This window comes from Hemitrygon akajei, chromosome 3, assembly GCF_048418815.1.
Source record: "Hemitrygon akajei chromosome 3, sHemAka1.3, whole genome shotgun sequence".
NCBI lineage: Eukaryota > Metazoa > Chordata > Chondrichthyes > Myliobatiformes > Dasyatidae > Hemitrygon > Hemitrygon akajei.
Window position 1 is genome coordinate 70,103,198 of NC_133126.1, and position 18,383 is coordinate 70,121,580.

The 18,383-nt window shown below is 41.3% G+C and overlaps 1 protein-coding gene across 1 annotated transcript in view; it reads right to left on the reverse strand.

The window, feature by feature from the left end:
- The window catches only part of LOC140725089 (uncharacterized), a 133,672-nt gene that overhangs the window by 7,168 nt on the left and 108,121 nt on the right, over nt 1–18,383 (reverse strand). The window contains exon 13 of the mRNA XM_073040091.1: nt 10,030–10,087. Within this exon, the coding sequence (XP_072896192.1) occupies nt 10,030–10,087 (58 nt within the window). The remainder of the gene's footprint in view (nt 1–10,029; nt 10,088–18,383) is intronic.

Below are 18,383 nucleotides of genomic sequence, written 5' to 3' on the forward strand. Positions count from 1 at the left end.
TTTGTCCTCTCTAGCCAGAAGCGAGGTCCTGGACGACTGGCTAATGTTGTACCTCTATTTAAGAAGGGAACATGGAAAAACCCTGGGAACTATAGACCAGTGAGTCTCACATCAGTTGTAGGGAAATTGCTGGAGAAAATTCTTAGTGATAGGATATATGAGCATTTGGAAACCCATGGCCTAATTAGGGAGAGCCAGCATGGCTTTCTGCATGGCAGGTCATGCCTTATCAACTTGATTGAGTTTTCCGACAAGGTGACAAGAGAGATTGATGAGGGTAGGTCAGGGAACATTGTCTACATGGACAACATGTGGCCTAACCAGAGTTTATAAAGTTGCAATATAACCTCCTGACTTTTGAACTCAGTGCCTCAGCTAATAAAAGCAAGCATTCCATAAGCCTTTTTGGGCCCCCCTTATTGACCTGTGTAGCCACTTTCAAGGAGGTATGAACTTGGATTGTTTAACAAAGTCCCTCATTGGAGGCTAATCCAGAAGTTCAAGATCCAAGAGGCCCGCAGCAAATGGACTGTTTGGATTCAGAACTGGCTTGCACATCGAAGACAGAGGGTGGTGGTTGAAGGGACTTATTTGAGCTGGAAGTCTATAATTAGTGGAGTTCCACAGGGATCGGTGCTGAGACCTCTGCTGCCCGTAATGTATATAAATGACCTGGATGAAAATGTTAGTAAATTTGAGGATGATAGCAAGATTGATGGAGTTGTGGATAGTGTAGAACTCTGGCAAAGAATACAGCATGATATAGATCAGTTGCAGATATGAGCCAAAAAAAGGGCAAATAGAGTTTAAGCCTGATAAATGTGAGGTGCTGCACCTCAGTAGGGCAAATGCAAAGAGACAAGGCCCTTAATAGTGTTACTGAACAGAGAGATCTTGGGATCCAAGTTCAGAGCTCCTTGAAAGTGGGTACATAGGTCAATAAGGTGGTCAAGAAGAGGTATGGAATGCTTGCTTTTATTAGTCAGGGAACAAAATACTGAGCAAGAACATGGGCCCAGGCAAACTCCAAGATTTAGTACTGGACACATTGCTCTAGTACTACATGCTTTCAGCAAAACAAATATCTACCCAACATTGGCCAAATGTATCTATATTTGCCTTGTCTACAAAAGAAACAAATCAAAACCAGTAATTATCTTTGCATATGTTAATTTTTGTTCATCTCCAAAATCACTAAAGGTGTCATTGGCTATTTAAGCAAGGATCTCTTACCACAAACCCACTCATTACTGTTACTTTTTGCTTTATTGTAAGAGTAATGCTGCCTCTGGGAATAGAGAACAATAAAAGCTACTTAACACAGGAAGGCAACTGCAGAGGCCACTGCAGAGATTCCTGCTTCATCTTTAGCTAAAGTTCCAGAGGACTACTGGGTGGCTAATTTTATACTGTTCTTTAAAAACTGCAGCAAAGTCAAGCCAAGGAACTAAAGACCACTGTCAGCAAAGCAGGAGATCATGGAGCAAGTTGGAGATAGTTCCTTCTGGAATTTATGCACCAATTTTAAAAAGTGAGCAGACACTGTCAGGAGATTACTTGATGTATCAGTAACTTTGCAAAATGAAAAGAAGCGGGGTGTTAGCAATGTGGCTATTGTGTGAATATGCCAGATTTGGGTGGGAGGATTTGGCTCAACGGACTTCATCAAGAACAGGTGGAGGTAAAGGGTGCTGCACCTTTTTGAATCATTTAGTTGATTGCAGAATTTGAGCTTAAGAAATTAGAGTCAAAGGTATAACAAGTGCAGGCAGGTGGGTAATTGAGACAGTGGAATGCTCCTCCTGTAAGAAATGGGATCGCAGGATACCTAACAGTTTCCCTGATGACGATATCTGCAAGAAGTACACCCAACTTCAGCTCTTGACTGACAAGGTCAAGGAACTGGAGCTAGATGTGGGTGTACTCGGGACCATTCAGGAGGCTGAAAAACTCAAAGATGTAACTTTTATTGATGTGGTCAAACCCAGACTGTAGGGTCTGTAGGGTAACCACTTGGAGAAGTAAGGGGAATAAATAGTAAGTGCAGGGTTCCTCTGTGACCATTGCTCTTAGTAACAAGTATACCCCTTCACATACTGCTGGGGGGTAGGAGGAGGGTGGCCTGTCATAGCACAGTAGCTGCAGCAGCCACTGCCAGACCGGTGACCCCGTGGCTTGCTCCGAGGCTTAGCAAGGAAGGGTAAAGTCAGGCAGAGCGATAGTGATACAAGTGCTAGGGGCCCAGCAAGAGATTCTGTGGCTGCAGAAATGACATCAGGGTGGTTTGTCGCCTGCTGGCAGCCAGGGTTCAGGATGTTTCAGAGCGGTGACAGAATATTCTCAAGACAGAGGGAGAGCTGCCAGAGGTCATAGTGCACATTGGCACAAAGACGTGGGTAGAAAGTGGGAAGAGGTCCTGTACAGGGAGTATAGGGAGTTCGGAAAGAGAATGAAGAGAAGGACCTCTAAGGTAGTAATCTCTAAATTACTCCCAGCGCCATATGCTAGGTAGGTCAGGAATAGGCTGACAGTACGGATGAATGAGTGGCTGAGGAATTGGTGCAAGGAGAAGGGCTTCAGATTCTTGGATCATTGGAACCTGTTCTGGGGCCAGGGTGACCTGTACAAGAGGATCGGGAGGGGACCCAATATTCTGGCAGGGAGGTTCAGCAGTGCCACTAGGGAGTGTTTAAATTAGTTTGGCAGAGGATGGGATCCAGAGCATCAGTTCAGAAAGTGGAGGGAAATATAGACGCCAGGGTCAGTAAAAACAAGCAGGTGCAAAGTCATAGATATGATGAGACAGATGGTTTGAAGTAACAACTTTATTCATAGAGCACTTTTCAGTCAGATGATGTAGTTCAAAGTGTTTTACAATGGGATAAAAGTACAAACATGAAAATTAAATAAAAAAGTAAAAATAAACATGAAAATAAAAGACAAAAAATGTTAGTTAAAAGCAAGCTTAAATGAACAGGCTTTGAGGTATCATTTAAAAGTGTCAACCGAGTCTGCATCCCTTATAATTTTAAATATTGAGTTCCTCAGTTTAGGAGCATAGTTTATAAAAGCTGACCTGCCAATTATCTTTTGTAGAAGATTGTCTAAATTTAAGAGACTTGCAGAAAAAGAAGACCTGAGAGCTCAAGCAGGATTACAAAACGAAAACGATTCTGTGAGGTACTTCGGTCACAAACCTGTAAGAGCTTCAGAAACAAGTAACTTTAAAATCAATTCTAAAAGGTACAGGAAGCTAATACAGAGTAGCTAGGATGGGAGTGCTATGTTCCGTTATCCTGCTTTTGAGTACAAGTCTAGCAACAGCATTCTGAATGACTTGAAGATTGGTTTGGAAGGTTTGTAAAAAGTGCATTGCAGTAACCTAGTCTATTTGATATAAAGGCATGAATTAGCTTTTCAGCATCGTGTAACAAATGAACGTGTGCGTGCGTGAGCACGTATTTAAATACTAGGAGTATTATGGGTAAAGGTGATGAACTTAGAGCATGGATCAGTACATGGAACTATGATGTTGTGGCCATTACAGAGATTTGGTTGAGAGGGGGATGGGAATAGATGCTTAATGTCCCAGGGTTTGATCTTTTAGAAAAGATAGCGGGGAGGTAAAAGAGGTGGGGGAGTTGACTACTAATTAGGGACAATATCACAGCTGCACTAAGAGGGGACATAATGCAGGGCTCAAAAACTGAGTCTGTATGGATAAAACTCAGAAACAGGAAGGATGTAAACTCGGTTGGGATTGTACTACAGACACTCCAAAAGCCACAACAACAGAGGAACAGACATGCTGGCAGATTAAGGAAAGGTGTAAAAATAATAGGGTCGCTGTCATGGGGGACCTCAATTTCCGCAATATAAACTGGGACTTTCCTGGTGCAAAATCTATTAGGTGCATCCAGGAAGGCTTCTTTAAATAAGTACATAGATTGTTCAACAATAAGAGGACCTTGCACTCAATGTCAGCAAAACCAAAGAGCTGACTGTAGACTTCAGGAAGGATAAGACAAGGGAACACAAACCAATCCTCATAGAGGGATCAGAAGTGGAGAGAGAGAACAATTTCAGGTTCCTGGGTGTCAAGATCTCTGAGGACTAACCTGGATGCAACACATTATTGCAGCTATAAAGAAGGCAAGACAGTAGCTATATTTCATTTGGAGTTTGGGAAGATTTGGTTTGTCAACAAAAATACTCAAACTTCTACAAATGTACCGTGGAGAGCATTCTGACTGGCTGCATCACCGTCTGGTATACGAGGGGGAAGGCTGCCGCACAAGATCAAAATAAGTTGCAGAAACTTGTAAAATTAGTCAGCTCTATCGTGGGCACCAGCCACCGTAGTATCCAAGACATCTTCAACATCTTCAACGAGTGGTGCCTTAGGAAGTTAGAATCCATCATTAAGGATCCCACCACCCAGGACATGCCCTCTTCACATTGGTACCATCAGGAAGGAGATACAGAAGCCTGAAGGAACAAACTCAATGATTCAGGAACAGCTTCTTCCCCTCTGCCATTCCATTTCTAAATGGACGTTAAACTCATGAACACTACATCACTACAGCTTTATTTGTTATTTTGCTTTACTTACTTTAACTTAACTATTTAATATACATATAATTACTTAATGTAACTATTTTTGTTTTCTATGTTTATTAATCGTGTATTTCATTGTGTTGCTGCAGTAAAGATAACAGATTTCACAGCATATTAAATCTGATTCTGAGGAGCAGGAGCTGTACTGGACCTGGCTGGTACTGAGCTTGGCCAGATGACCAACCTTTCAGTGGGTGAACAATTGGGGAACAATTACCACAACTCCTTAAGTTTTAAGATCACTATAGATAATAAGTATGGACCTGCGGGAGAATTTTAGACTGCAACAGGGCAAATCAGCAGAGCACTAGGCAGGAACTAGGAAGAGTTAATTGGGAAGTACTGTTAGTGGGCAAGTCCATATCTGATACATGGAGTGTGTTTAAATACTAACTACACAGAATGCAAGACATGTCTGTTCAAATAAGAAGGAAAGACAAGGATGGCAAAGTAAGAGAACCTTGGATGTCGAGAGAGGTGATGAACTTAGTCAACAAGAAAAGGGAAGTATGTAAAGCTCAGGAAGCAAGAAGCCCCAAAATAATTCAAGAATGCAATTTGGAAACCCAGGAACAGCTACAAAAAGTCCTTGGCAAGTAGCATTAAAGAGAATTCCAAAGCATTCTATGCATACATCAAAAGCGAGGAGGTAGTGTTGGGTTTCTTGAAGAGCAATAAAATGGATAAGTCCCTGAGGCCTGATGGGATATAATCCAGGTCATTAAGAGAGGCAAGAGAAGAGATTACTGGGGCCTTGACCAATATATTTGTACCCTATCTAGCCATAGGCAAAGTCCCTGAGTAGCTAATGTTGTTCCATTATTCAAGAAAGAAATCAGGGATAATCCTGGAAACTGTAGACCTGTGAGGCTCACATCAGTGGTAGCAAAGTTACAGGAAAGAATTTGTAGGGATACGATTCATGAGCATTTGGAGAACCATGGCCTAATTAGGGAGAGCCAGTCTGTCTTTGTGCAGGACATGTCCTGTCTTACTAATTTAAGCAGTTTTTTGACGAGGTGATGAGGGTGATTGATGAAGGTAGAGCTATGGATGTTGCTTACATGGATTTAAGTCAGGCATTTGATAAGGTCCGTCATGGGAGGCTCATCCAGAAGATAAAGATGCATGGGATCATGGTGAAATAGCCATTTGGATTCAGAACTGCCTTGTCCATAGCAGACAGAGGATAGAGGTCAACGGGACTTATTTTAGATGGTGGTCTGTGATTAGTGCTCTTCCACAGTGATTTGTACTGGGACCTCTGATGTTTGTCATGCACGTAAGTAACCTGGATGAAAACGTTGATGGGTGGGTTTGTAAGCTTGCAGATGAACAAAGATTGGTAGTGTTCTGTATAGTGTAGGAGACTGTCAAAAAATCCAATGGCATATTGGTCAGCTGCAGGTATGGGTGGAGAAATGGCAGGAGGAGTTTAACCTGGCCAAATGTGAGGTCCGTGCTTTGGTAGGTCAAATGCAAAGAGACAGTACACTGTTAATGGCAAGATCCTTAACAGTGTTATGCAAGAGGGACCTTGGCATCCAAGTTTATAGCTTCTTGAAAGTGGCCACACAGGCTGATAGGGGGGTTTCGAAGGCATATGGCATGCTTGCCTCTATTAGTCAAGGCACTGAGTTCAAAAGTCATTTTGCAGCTCTGCAGAACTCTTTTTAGTCTGCATCTGGCATATTACATACATTTCTGGTCATCACATTTTTGGAAGGATGTCTAGGCTTTGGAGAGGATGCTGAAGTGGTTTACTAGGACCTTGCCTGGAGTTGAGGACATGTACAATCACAAGAGGTTGGACAAACTTGGGTTGTTTTCTCTGGAGTGGCAGAAGCTGATAGACATTTATAAGGTTATGAGAGGCATGGGTAGAGTTAGACAGACAGTATCTTTTTTTCCAAGGGTTGAAATGTCTAATACCAGAGGTTGTGCATTGAAGGTGAAAGGGGGTCACTTCAAAGGAGATGTGAGGGGCTATTTTTAAAAACACAGAGTGGTGGGTGCCTGGAATGCTGTCTCAGGTGGTCGAAGAGGCAGAAATATTAGTCACTTTTAAGAGACATTCAGATAAGCATGTGATTGTGAGGAAATTGGAAGGATATAGACATTGGGTAGGAAGAAAAGATTAATTAAGTTACAAATTGGTTTGGCACAACATTGGGGTCTGTAGGGCCTGTTCCTGTACTGTACTCTTCTATATTCTATTAGCCTTTTTCAGTGGTGGGCATTTTGCTCACCGCAATTCTGAGGGACAGGTTCTGTCAGTATTTGGATATACAAGGACTCATCAGGGGTAGTTTGTGCACGTTAGAATGCTTCAAGGAGGTAACCGAGAGAGTTGATGAGTCAGGGTGGTGGACTTTCGCGAGGCTAAAGGATCCACACTGAACACCACTCCAGAAGATGAGATTGCACAGGATCTGTGGAGAGCTGGTTCAGTGTCTTGATGGTGGAAAGCAGAGGCTGATGGTGGAAAGTTGTTTTTTGGATTGGAGGCTAGTTATTTATAACGTGCCATAAAGAGTAGTTCTGGGCAAGTTGTTGAGTATCATTTATAAAAACCATTTTGATGAGAATGTACAAGGCATCATTAGTAAATGTACAGATGACATTAAAATAGATACTATCATAGACAGTTAACTAGGTCATTAAAAATTACAAGAGGATTTTGATCAGCTAGGGAACTGGACCAAGTAGTAGTAAGTGCCATTCTGTTCAGACAAATTTGAGGTGTGAGAGTTTGGGAGATCAAACCAGGGTAGAACTCTGCAGTAAGTGATAGGGCCCTGGTGAGTGTTGTGGAATGGATAGACACTAGAGCACAAGTACATATTCTTCTGAATGTGGCATCGCAGGTAGACAGGGAAGTAAAAAGATGTCTAGGTACACCGCAACACAGGACCTCCTCCTGTGGAATGAGGAAGGGCAAATGATGGATGTGTCTGCCAGACAGCATTTTGGGTCCAGTTACCATGATTCTATTAGTTTTAAAATAGCTATGGAGAAAGGCATGGCAGACTCACAGGTTAAAGTCCTGAACTAGAACAAAGTTTGGAGTTGTTAGGGTAGGATCTTGCAAGAATTGATTGGACAAGTTTGTTTGCAGGGGAAGGAATGTCTTCCAAGTGGGAGGCCTTTTAAAGTGTGATGTGAAAAGCTCAGGACCTACATGTTCCTGATGGGCAAAGCTGGCAGGTTTTGGGAACCCTGGTTAGAAAAAGAAGGAGGCATACATTGCACATAAACAACTGGGAAATAGGAATCTACAAGAATTGTAGAAGTGCACTTAGAGAGAAGTTTGGAGAATAAGAAAAGGTTACGAGAAGGAATTGGCAGGCAAAGTGAGGCAATATAGGAATATTAAAAGCAAAAGGGTGGTTAGGGAGACAATAGGTCCTCTTAGAGATCAGCATGCTTGTCTGTGTGTAGAACCAAAGGAAATAAGTAAGGTTTTTAATGAATTTTTCTCTTGTTTTTACTATGGAGAAACGAAGGAAGCTAACAAAATAAGGGAAATAGATAGATAGATAGATAGATAGATAGATAGATAGATACTTTATTCATCCCCATGGGGAAATTCAACTTTTTTCCAATGTCCCATACACTTGTTGTAGCAAAACTAATTACATACAATACTTAACTCAGTAAAAAATATGATATGCATCTAAATCACTATCTCAAAAAGCATTAATAATAGCTTTTAAAAAGTTCTTAAGTCCTGGCGGTTGAATTGTAAAGCCTAATGGCATTGGGGAGTATTGACCTCTTCATCCTGTCTGAGGAGCATTGCATCGATAGTAACCTGTCGCTGAAACTGCTTCTCTGTCTCTGGATGGTGTTATGTAGAGGATGTTCAGAGTTATCCATAATTGACCGTAGCCTACTCAGCGCCCTTCGCTCAGCTACCGATGTTAAACTCTCCAGTACTTTGCCCACGACAGAGCCCGCCTTCCTTACCAGCTTATTAAGACGTGAGGCGTCCCTCTTCTTAATGCTTCCTCCCCAACACGCCACCACAAAGAAGAGGGCGCTCTCCACAACTGACCTATAGAACATCTTCAGCATCTCACTACAGACATTGAATGACGCCAACCTTCTTAGGAAGTACAGTCGACTCTGTGCCTTCCTGCACAAGGCATCTGTGTTGGCAGTCCAGTCTAGCTTCTCGTCTAACTGTACTCCCAGATACTTGTAGGTCTTAACCTGCTCCACACATTCTCCATTAATGATCACTGGCTCCATATGAGGCCTAGATCTCCTGAAGTCCATGAGTGCTGTGGCTCAGACAAGGCCTTTAACAAGGTCCTTCATGGCAGGCTAGTATGAAAGGTTAAGTTGCATGGGATCCAGGGAAAGATAGAATTGATTTACAATGAGCTCACTGGAAGGATACAAGGGATGATGGTTGAGGGTTGTTTCTTGGACTGGAGGCCAATGTCTAGTGCTATGCCACAAGGATTGGTGCTGGACTTCTCTTATTTGTAATTTATATTGAAAATTTGGATGTTAAATATACAAAACATGGTTAGTACTTTGCGGATGATATTAAAATAGGTGGGGTTCTAGATAATGTAGGACTTTAAGAAAAATTACAGGGGAATCTTAATCATTTAGGTATGTGTGCTGAATATTGGTGAATGGCTTTCATACCAGAAAAAAATGGAATGTATTGCATTTTGGGAGGTAGGACATATAGTGAAGGGTAGGACGCTGTGGAGTGTTGAGGTACAGAGAAGCCTTGGAGTATGAGTGTATAATTCACAGAAGGCAGCATCATAGGTAGATAAGAGTGATGAAGATGATGTTTGGCAAATTGGTTTTCTGCTAGGGCACTGAGTATAGTCGCTGGGAAGTTATGCTAGAGTTATATAAAAAAACTGATGAGGCTACATTTGGAGCAATGTATACTGTTTTGGTCAGACTGTTATAAGAAAGATATTATTAAACTAGAAAAAGATTTGCCAGGATGTTCCCTGGACTCGGGGGGGGGGGGGGGGGGGCGGGTGGCTGAGGTATAAGGAGACGTTGCGTAGATCGGGATTTCTTTCCTTGGTTTGTATTAGACTCACAGGTGACATGAGTTATAGAAGATTATAAAGAATACAGATAGTAGTTTTCCCTGGGATTAGTTGGGCCAAGGAACCCATTTCCACACTGTCTGACTGCATATCACAAAGGAAACTCCATGGGTAATCTGCATGTGCTACTTAGTCCAGAAAGGAAATATGACAGTGACAATGATTGAGAAGTTAATAGTTATAAAACTTCTCAAACTATCCATCTTCCAGCTCTACAGAATATTTCCAAATTTATTTTGATCCATTATACTCTCAGGGAATTACAGCAATTCCTCAACAGTTAATAATATTTATCCCGAAGCAACAATTGTTATATGGTTACCTCATATCCTAATTTCTTCAGAAATATCATCATGATTGAAGGCCTTTCTCCACAATACCTGAAAAAAAATCATAATCATAAAAACATGTTAAATCAGGTAAAGGGCAAATCCGTAGACTTTTTAAAAAGAAAACACCTAGTTGACACCTAGTCTATTTTTATTGACAATGATTACATCTTGGTATAAAAACAGAAAATGCTCAAATAACCTGAGCAGAATGAAACAAAGTTTACATTTCACGCCATCCATATTCTTCACGTTCAGCAGTTGTAATCCATTTCCTTAGAGAAAGGTTGTTAAAATTGTTCTCCAAGGAAATGAATTAACAGAATTAACATTAGTGTTTGGACCAATATTTATTCTTCAATTCTTATCACTAACTTATCACTTTCATATTGCTGCTTATTTGAGATAATGCGCATAAGTTCCCTCTGGACTTAAAGGGACATCAGTGATTACAATTCAAGAGATTTGTATTTTGTTAAAGACATGAAATGTATTTACATAAATGCAAGTCTTTTGCTGAATCAAGGTCATCAACACAAATTGTTAATTATGTCTCTCTCCCTAGAGATGCTATCTGATATGAAAAGTATTTCTATAATAATAAATGTTATTTATAGAGCGTCTTCATACCGATGATGTCGTTCAAAGTGCTTTACAATGGGATAAAAGAACAAACATAAAAATAAAATAAAAACAAACATGAAAATTAAAGACAGAAACATGTTAGTTAAAAGCAAGGTTAAATAAATAGGTTTTTGAGCTGATGTTTAAAAGTGTCAACTGAGTCTGAATCCCCTATGGCTTTAGGTTTTAAATTCCACAGTTCAGGAGCTTAGTTTAAGAAAACTGACCTGCCGTTTATCTTTTGAGGGAGTGATGCACCATCAATAACTCTCGGAGGCAGGAGCAAAAAAGGGAGCCCACTACATCTCGGAGACTGAGGGAGGAGCAGTGCCTCCAATCGCCTTTATACAGGGGTCTGTGGGAGGAGCCACAGGAGCAGTCAGCAGAGGGGCGTGTCCAGACAGGTATACAGAGTTTACCACAGGGAGATTGTTTAAATTTAAGAGACTGGTGAAAGAAGCCCTGACTGCTCAAGCAAGATTATAAAACAAAAACAATTATTTGATGCTCCTGTCCCAGACTATACTTTAAAAACAAGTAAGATAACTTTAAAAATCAATTCTGAAAGATACAGGAAGCCAGTGCAGGGTATCGAGAATGGGAGTGATATGTTCCTTCATCCTGGAGCAGCAGCATTCTGAATGTGTTGAAGTTTGTCAATAGATTGCTTTGGAAAGACAGTAAAAAGTGTTTTGCAGTAACCTACTCGATTCGGTATGAAGGTGTGAATTAATTTTCAGCATCATTACATAGCAGAAACAAACATACTTTTGCAATATTTTTAAGTGTAGAAATGCTCTTCTGGTCACTTGATGTGGGATTTAAAATTCAAGTCTAAATCAAGGATAACACCCAGGGTAGTTACTTGTGATTTACAAAAGGAGCCAAGTTCCTAAGTTTATCAAGAAGTTTATCTCTTTTGGCTTTGGGACCAACCAAAAGAATTTCATTTTCTATGATTTTCTGTTTTTATCTCAAATTTTCAGCATCTGCAACATTTTTCTTTTTAAATATGTTTTGTTCTCTGGAGACTATCAAATAGAATTCAACTTCTCTTAAATAATTTAAACCTCCAATGCATGACAGAATTCATTATATGAATAAGTAAGAAGGATAACATTTCAATGTAGCTAAGTTCAGATTACAGGATATAACTACCACTGATTAACAACATCATTCTTATTAATAATATAATAAATAGCATTGTCCTTAGGGAAACTTGAACAGCGATAGCAGATACAAGCCGCTATGAGCAAAATTAAGCTTTAAGAATGTCATTGATATTATTGAACTTTATCAATACTACTGACATTAGACATGGTATTAAAACTCATTTTCTACCATTATTAGGTTGTAAGCAATAACTGAACAACGACACACAGAAATTACACACCAAAACTCAATGCTGGGTCCAATATAAACGATCTAGATTACAATCCAATTAACATGGTTGGTAAGTTTGTGGATGACACCAAAATTGTTGTAGCAGTGAAGAATTCAATAGGACCTACATCAACTGATACAGTAGCCCAAGGAGAAAGAAATGAATTTTGGAAAGTTAACCAGGGCAGGACTTACACAGCAAATGGTAAGGCCGAGCGAGTGTTGTCAAACACTGAAAGTAACAACACATCCAGAGAGGTTGGTAAAGTTGGTAAACACACTTCCCATCATTAGTGAGGGCACAGAGTAGAGGATTTGGGACTTTGTGCTACAACAGTACAAATCATTGGTCATACCTACTTGGAGAGTTCCACACAGTTCCAGTCACTAAGCTCCAGGAAGCATATCATTAAGCTGGAAATGGAACATCGTGAGCACCAAGTGGGGTAGATGACGCTGCAAGTGAACCTCTGCCTCACCTAGAAGGGTAAGGGAGGAGGTGAAGACACGGCTGTCACACCTTGTACAGTTACAGGGAAAATACCAGAGCAAGGAGAGGGGTGGGTAAAAACTGACACATGCAGATGTGTGTCAGAGAACACCAACTACTTTTTCAAGAATGGTTAATAATATTTCCTCCCTTATATGAAAACAACAAGCAAAACCAGCAGGTGCCTTTTCTCGGAATGCTATACAGACTCCCCTATGGTAGAAGGTGCCATTGACTGAATGTAAAACATCTTCTGAACAACAACAGCGAAAAAAGACCAGTTACTCCTTCCTACATACCCACCCACACACTCACATACACAGTCCTCTAACCCCCGTAATGGCAGTCTTTGGCAGATTTGTGGTTTCACAGACACTGGGCCTCAATTTTCCCGGTGAACTCAAAATGCTGAAGCAGAATCTGGAATCCTGAAGGCCGAAAACCCAGACAAATGGTACAGAACAGTTCAAAGACCATCAACAGCTCATAGACCATCAGGCACCACCCGTTGCATCCTCTGGAAGGGTCTGCCAGTCTTACTATGGGCTAATTAAACACATCAAATTAAACAGTGGAAATGAGTCATCCTCAATCCCTCAAGACATCCTAAGAAGATGATGATTCTGACTTTGTTGTGTCTGTATAACTACATATCAAATAAATGAAGGCTTGCACTCGGAGAAGTTAACTGGTACAGTGCCTATAATTAGTATTCGCCTTCCCCTGAAAGTTTTCAAGTCCTATTGTTTTACAACATTGAATCACAATTGATTTAATTTGGCTTTTTTTTTGACACTCATCAACAGAAAAAGACTCTTTTGTGTCAAAGTGAAAACAGATCCTACAAAGTGATCTAAATTAATTAGAAATATAAAACAAAATAATTGATGGCATAAGTATTCACCCCCTTTAATATGACACACTGAGTCATCACTGCCACAGCTGAATGGTTTTAGAAGTCACATAATGGAGATCACCTGTGTGCAGTCAAGGTGTTTCAATTGATTAAAGTAAAAACTACACCATGAAGACAAAAGAACACTCCAGGCAACTCTGCTAAAAGGTTATTGAAAAGCACAGGTCAGGAGATGGATACAAGAAAATTCCAAGTCACTGAATATCCCCTGGAGTTCAGTTAAGTCAAGCATCGAGAAATGGAAAGAATACAGTACAGCTGTAAATCTGCCTAGAGCAGGCAGTCCTCAAAAACTGAGTGACCGTGCGTGAGTGACTGGAGGGAGGCCCCAAGAGACCTTTGACTGCTCTGGAGGAGTTACAAACTTCAGTGGCTAAGGGAGAAACTGCACATACAACTGTTGCCCAGGTACTTCACCAGTTGCAGCTTTATGAGAGAGTGGCAAAGAGAAAGCCATTGTTGATAAAAACTCAAATGAAATCTCAGCTAGAGCTTGCCAGAAGCCATGTGGGAGACTCTGAAGCCAGCTGGAAGAAGGTTCTATGGTCTGATGAAACCAAAATTGAGCTTTTGGCCATCAGACTAAATGCTATGTTTGGCATAAGCCAGACACTGCACATCATCAAAGACACACCATCCATACCGTGAAGCATGGTGGAGGCTGCGTCATGCTGTGGGGATGCTTCACTGCAGCAGGCCCTGGAAGGCTTGTGAAGGTAGAGGGTAAAATGAATACTGCAAAATACAGGAAAATCCTAGAGGAAAACCTGATGCAGTCTTCAAGAGGACTGTGACTTGGGAGAAGATTTGTTTTCCAGCAAGACAATGACCCCCATGCATAAAGACAAAGCTACACAGGAATGGCTTAATCACAAAGTTAATGTCCTGGAATGGCCAAGTCAGAGTCCAATCCTCAATCCAATTGAGAATTTGTGGCTGAACTTGAAAAGGGCTGAGCAGTTTTATTTTTAAGAATGGGGAAAAATTGCAGTCTCCTGATGTGCAAAGCTGATATAGACCCATCCACACAGACTCAAGGCAGTATATACTTAAAAATGACTTGAAGGGGTGAATACATATGTAATTAATTATTTTAATAGTTGTAATAAATTTAGACCAACTTGAATAAGTTTGTGTGACATGAAAGAACCTTTTCTGTTGATCAGTGTCAAAAAATCCAAATTAAATCCACTGTGATGCAATGTTACAAAACAGTAAAACATGAAAACTTCCAAGGGGGGAGTAATAGATCATACATTACGTTTCTTCCCCTTTAGATTAATATAACAAACTGTATATGTACAATTTCCCCTTTAGAAGCCATATTCAAGTAAACACACTTACACAATAACAGTCCATAACTAACTTCACTACACTGAAGATTTTGTCTTTTGGGTGGCGCTCTGTTTCTTTCAGAATAGCACCTTTGGACCTGTGGAGTGGCATCAGGTTTGGCTGGTGTCTTGTCAAACACAACGTTCTCACATTACTGTGGGTGGCATGATCATCACTGAGAGGCAAGGCTGGTGCCTGTAATGTGTCCATCTTGTTGTACACACACTAGGACTTCCTGTCCAATCTCATAGCTCCTTGTTTAGTTACTTGGCAACTGGCTGAACTGCTTATTCTGCACTTCCCTCATAGGTCAATGCGAGATCTCAGATTCCTGTTCCAATACGCAAAAAGGAAGTTGCTCACTGATGTGGTGTGGATCACTTCCGCTGGGACACAGTATGAAGACTTTTCTCTTTCAGTTGCCAATATTGGAAGACGTAACAAGCTGTCAGCGTTGCTGCGTTGTTTGGTACCCTTGAACTCTTATGTCATAAGAGTGGGCTCCCAGGAAAAGTGCCTGTGTTGCAAGCAGGTAGCAGAAATCACTGGAATTCCCTTCCTAGAATTGAAAATGGACACAGGGTGCTGGTGGTTTGTCACCAGATTAAACTTCTGTCCATAGAGGAAGTGGTGGAACTTCTTTACTCCCCACACTAGACTAAGGGCCTCTCAGTTGATCTGCGCATTCTGCGATCATCAGTGATCTTGAAGCAAATGTAATCGGATGTTCAGATCCAGCTCTCTAAATGTGTGACAAAATGGCACCAATGCAACAAGGGGCACATCACATGCCAGTCTGATGGGCAGGGATGGGTTATAATGGGGGAGCATGTTATCGGATGTTATTAATCTCTTTGTTTCTTTGAATGCTTTTTCACATCTTTCTGATCATTCCCACTTTGCTCCTGTCTGCAACAGTGTATTCAATGGGTGCAGCACTGTAGCAACATTTGGGAAAAACTGGTGGTAGTAGTTTACAAAGCCCAACCATGACCTGAGTTGTGACATATTTTCCAGTTTGGGTGCCTATAGCACTGCTTCAATCTTCCCTTGTGACTTACGTAAGCCCTGCTTGTCAATGACATGTCCACAATATGAGATTTCATTCATGAAAAGCTCACATTTCTCTCTTTGTGCGCAGACCATAATCACTCAGCCTGCTAAGCATTTTACCAAGGTTCTGAGGTGCTCTTCATCATTCTTGCCAGTCACAATGATGTCATCAAGGTAACGGTGTGTTTCTGGGATATCTTGGAGCCCTTGGTCCATGGCTCTTTGCCAAATTGCTGGAGCTGATGTGACGCCAAAGACCAGACGGTTATTCTGGCACAGTCCCTTGTGAATGTTGATTGTGATGAATTTCCTGCTCGACTCCTCAAACTCCATTTGCAGATAAGTTTACATAAGAACATAAGAGATAGGAGCAGGAGTAGGCCAATCGGCCCCTCAAGCCTGCTCTGCCATTCAACAAGATCATGGCTGATCCAATCTTAACTCTAGTTTTCACCGAATCCCACAAGGCAACAGTGCCAACCAACAGGGCACCATGCCGCCCATTTTATTTTATTATTCATCCCACCCAAACCCATGTGATCACCCGGGGAAAAAAAACCGAGTTGCCAATTGAGGAGAAAAAATCTGGAAAATTCCTCTCCGACCCATCCAGGCTATCGAAAACTGGTCCAGGAGATCACATGGCTGATCTAAACCTAGCCTCATGTCCACTTACCTGCTTGCTCACCGTATCCCCTAATGCCATTTTTATCCAGGAAAATGTCTATCTGCGTTTTGAATTTATTGAGTGTAGTAGCTTCCACAGCTCTCTGGGGCAGTAAATTCCACGGCCCCACTACCCTCTGAGTGAAGAAATTTCTCCGCATCTCAGTCCTGGAATGGCATCCCCTTATTTTAAGATTATGCCCCCTAGTCCTAGTTTCACCCATCATTGGGAACATTCTCCCCACATCCACCCAATCAAGCCCCTTCACAATCTTATATGTTTCAATAAGATCGCCTCTCATTCTTCGGAACTCCAATGAGTAGAGTCCCAATCTACTCAACCTCTCATCATACATCAACCCACCCATCCCCGGAATTAACCTAGTGAACCTTGTGACAAGTCAATCTTTGAAAACCTCTCCCTGCCTACCAACAATGCAAAAATGTCTTCTATTCATGGTAGAGGAACTGCACAGTACGTGGCACAGGGTTGATGCGCACTTTGAACTCCACACATATGTGAACAGCTCTGACTTTCCCTTTCTTGATCACCAAGACACTGGGCAAAACCAAATCACTCCACTCCACTTTGGAGAGAACGCCAGGTGCCGCCAAGCTCTGAAGTTCAGTATCCACTTTAGGACGCAGTGCATTTGCCACTGGATGTGCTTTATGGAATCTTCGTATTGCTGCTTCATCCAGTTCAATTCTGGCCTTCATGCCTTTGAGTTTACCAATCCCCTTCTCAAACATCTTCTCATTAGTATTAAGCAGCTGTGACAGTCTCTGGTTAGTGCTACCATTTGGGCTGCAGTTGCCTGTTGATGACACATTGAAAGCTTAGACTGTGTGCCAATCCAATAGGATTCTTCTCAACCGTTCGTGTCCGGAAAGTGCTGGCCTCCACTTTTCAATGCATAAAGCTCTAACTGCTGTGTTTGGCCCCTACGTCACATTTACTTTCAGTTTGCCTTTGGGGGACACTTTTTTGTCTGCGTAGGTCTTTAGCATCACCAAGGTCTTTTCTAATGGTAACTTAAAAAAGAGTCTGTTGTAGTCAGCCTCTGAAATTACAAAAAAAAAGCTGACGCTGTAACCAGTTCCAATTTCAATTTTATACCAGACACGTTTGTTGTGATCCATATGATTTTGTGATCATCGTCAGTAAGTGCTACATAGTTCTAGGCACGACAGCTCAACTTTGTCAGACTCTGTTGTCTGATTCAGTCACACATTGTCACTTTATGCATTTGTTTAGTTTTGTGTTTGAAACTTTTCACTCTGTGTGGCTCTTCTCTTTGGTTATGCTTTTTATCTAACTTTCACACTCTCTATGTGACCTTGCCTGTGACACTTTCTGCAGACTTTTTTCTTGAGCCAACAGGCATTTGCATCATGGGAGGATTTGCTACATCGATAACATTTTTGGCTTTTTGCATCATTCAGGGACATTGTGTGTTTCACATTCTAAACTCGTTTTCTCATAATTCTGCCATATCCTTTTCTGCCATCTCTAATGATATTGCAATAGCCAATGCCTTCTTTGGAGTGCTTTGACTATGTTTGCCACATACAAGCCAGTCCCTTAACACATCAGAAAGTCCATCTCTAAAGTCACAGTATTGGGAAAGTTTGCACAGTCCTGCAATGTATTCCAAAATATTTTCATCCTTTGACTGGTTCCTTTTGTCAAATCTAAACTTCTCAGCTATTATTAGTGGTTTGGGGCTCTAGTGGTTTTGCAAAATTGCAACAGTTTCATTGAACATCTTGCTTGCTGCTTTTTGGGAGTTACTAAGTTGCATAAGAGACTGTACATTCTAGCACCCATTAAGCTAAGAACTGCAGAGACTTTCGCTACGTCCACACTAGACCGCATA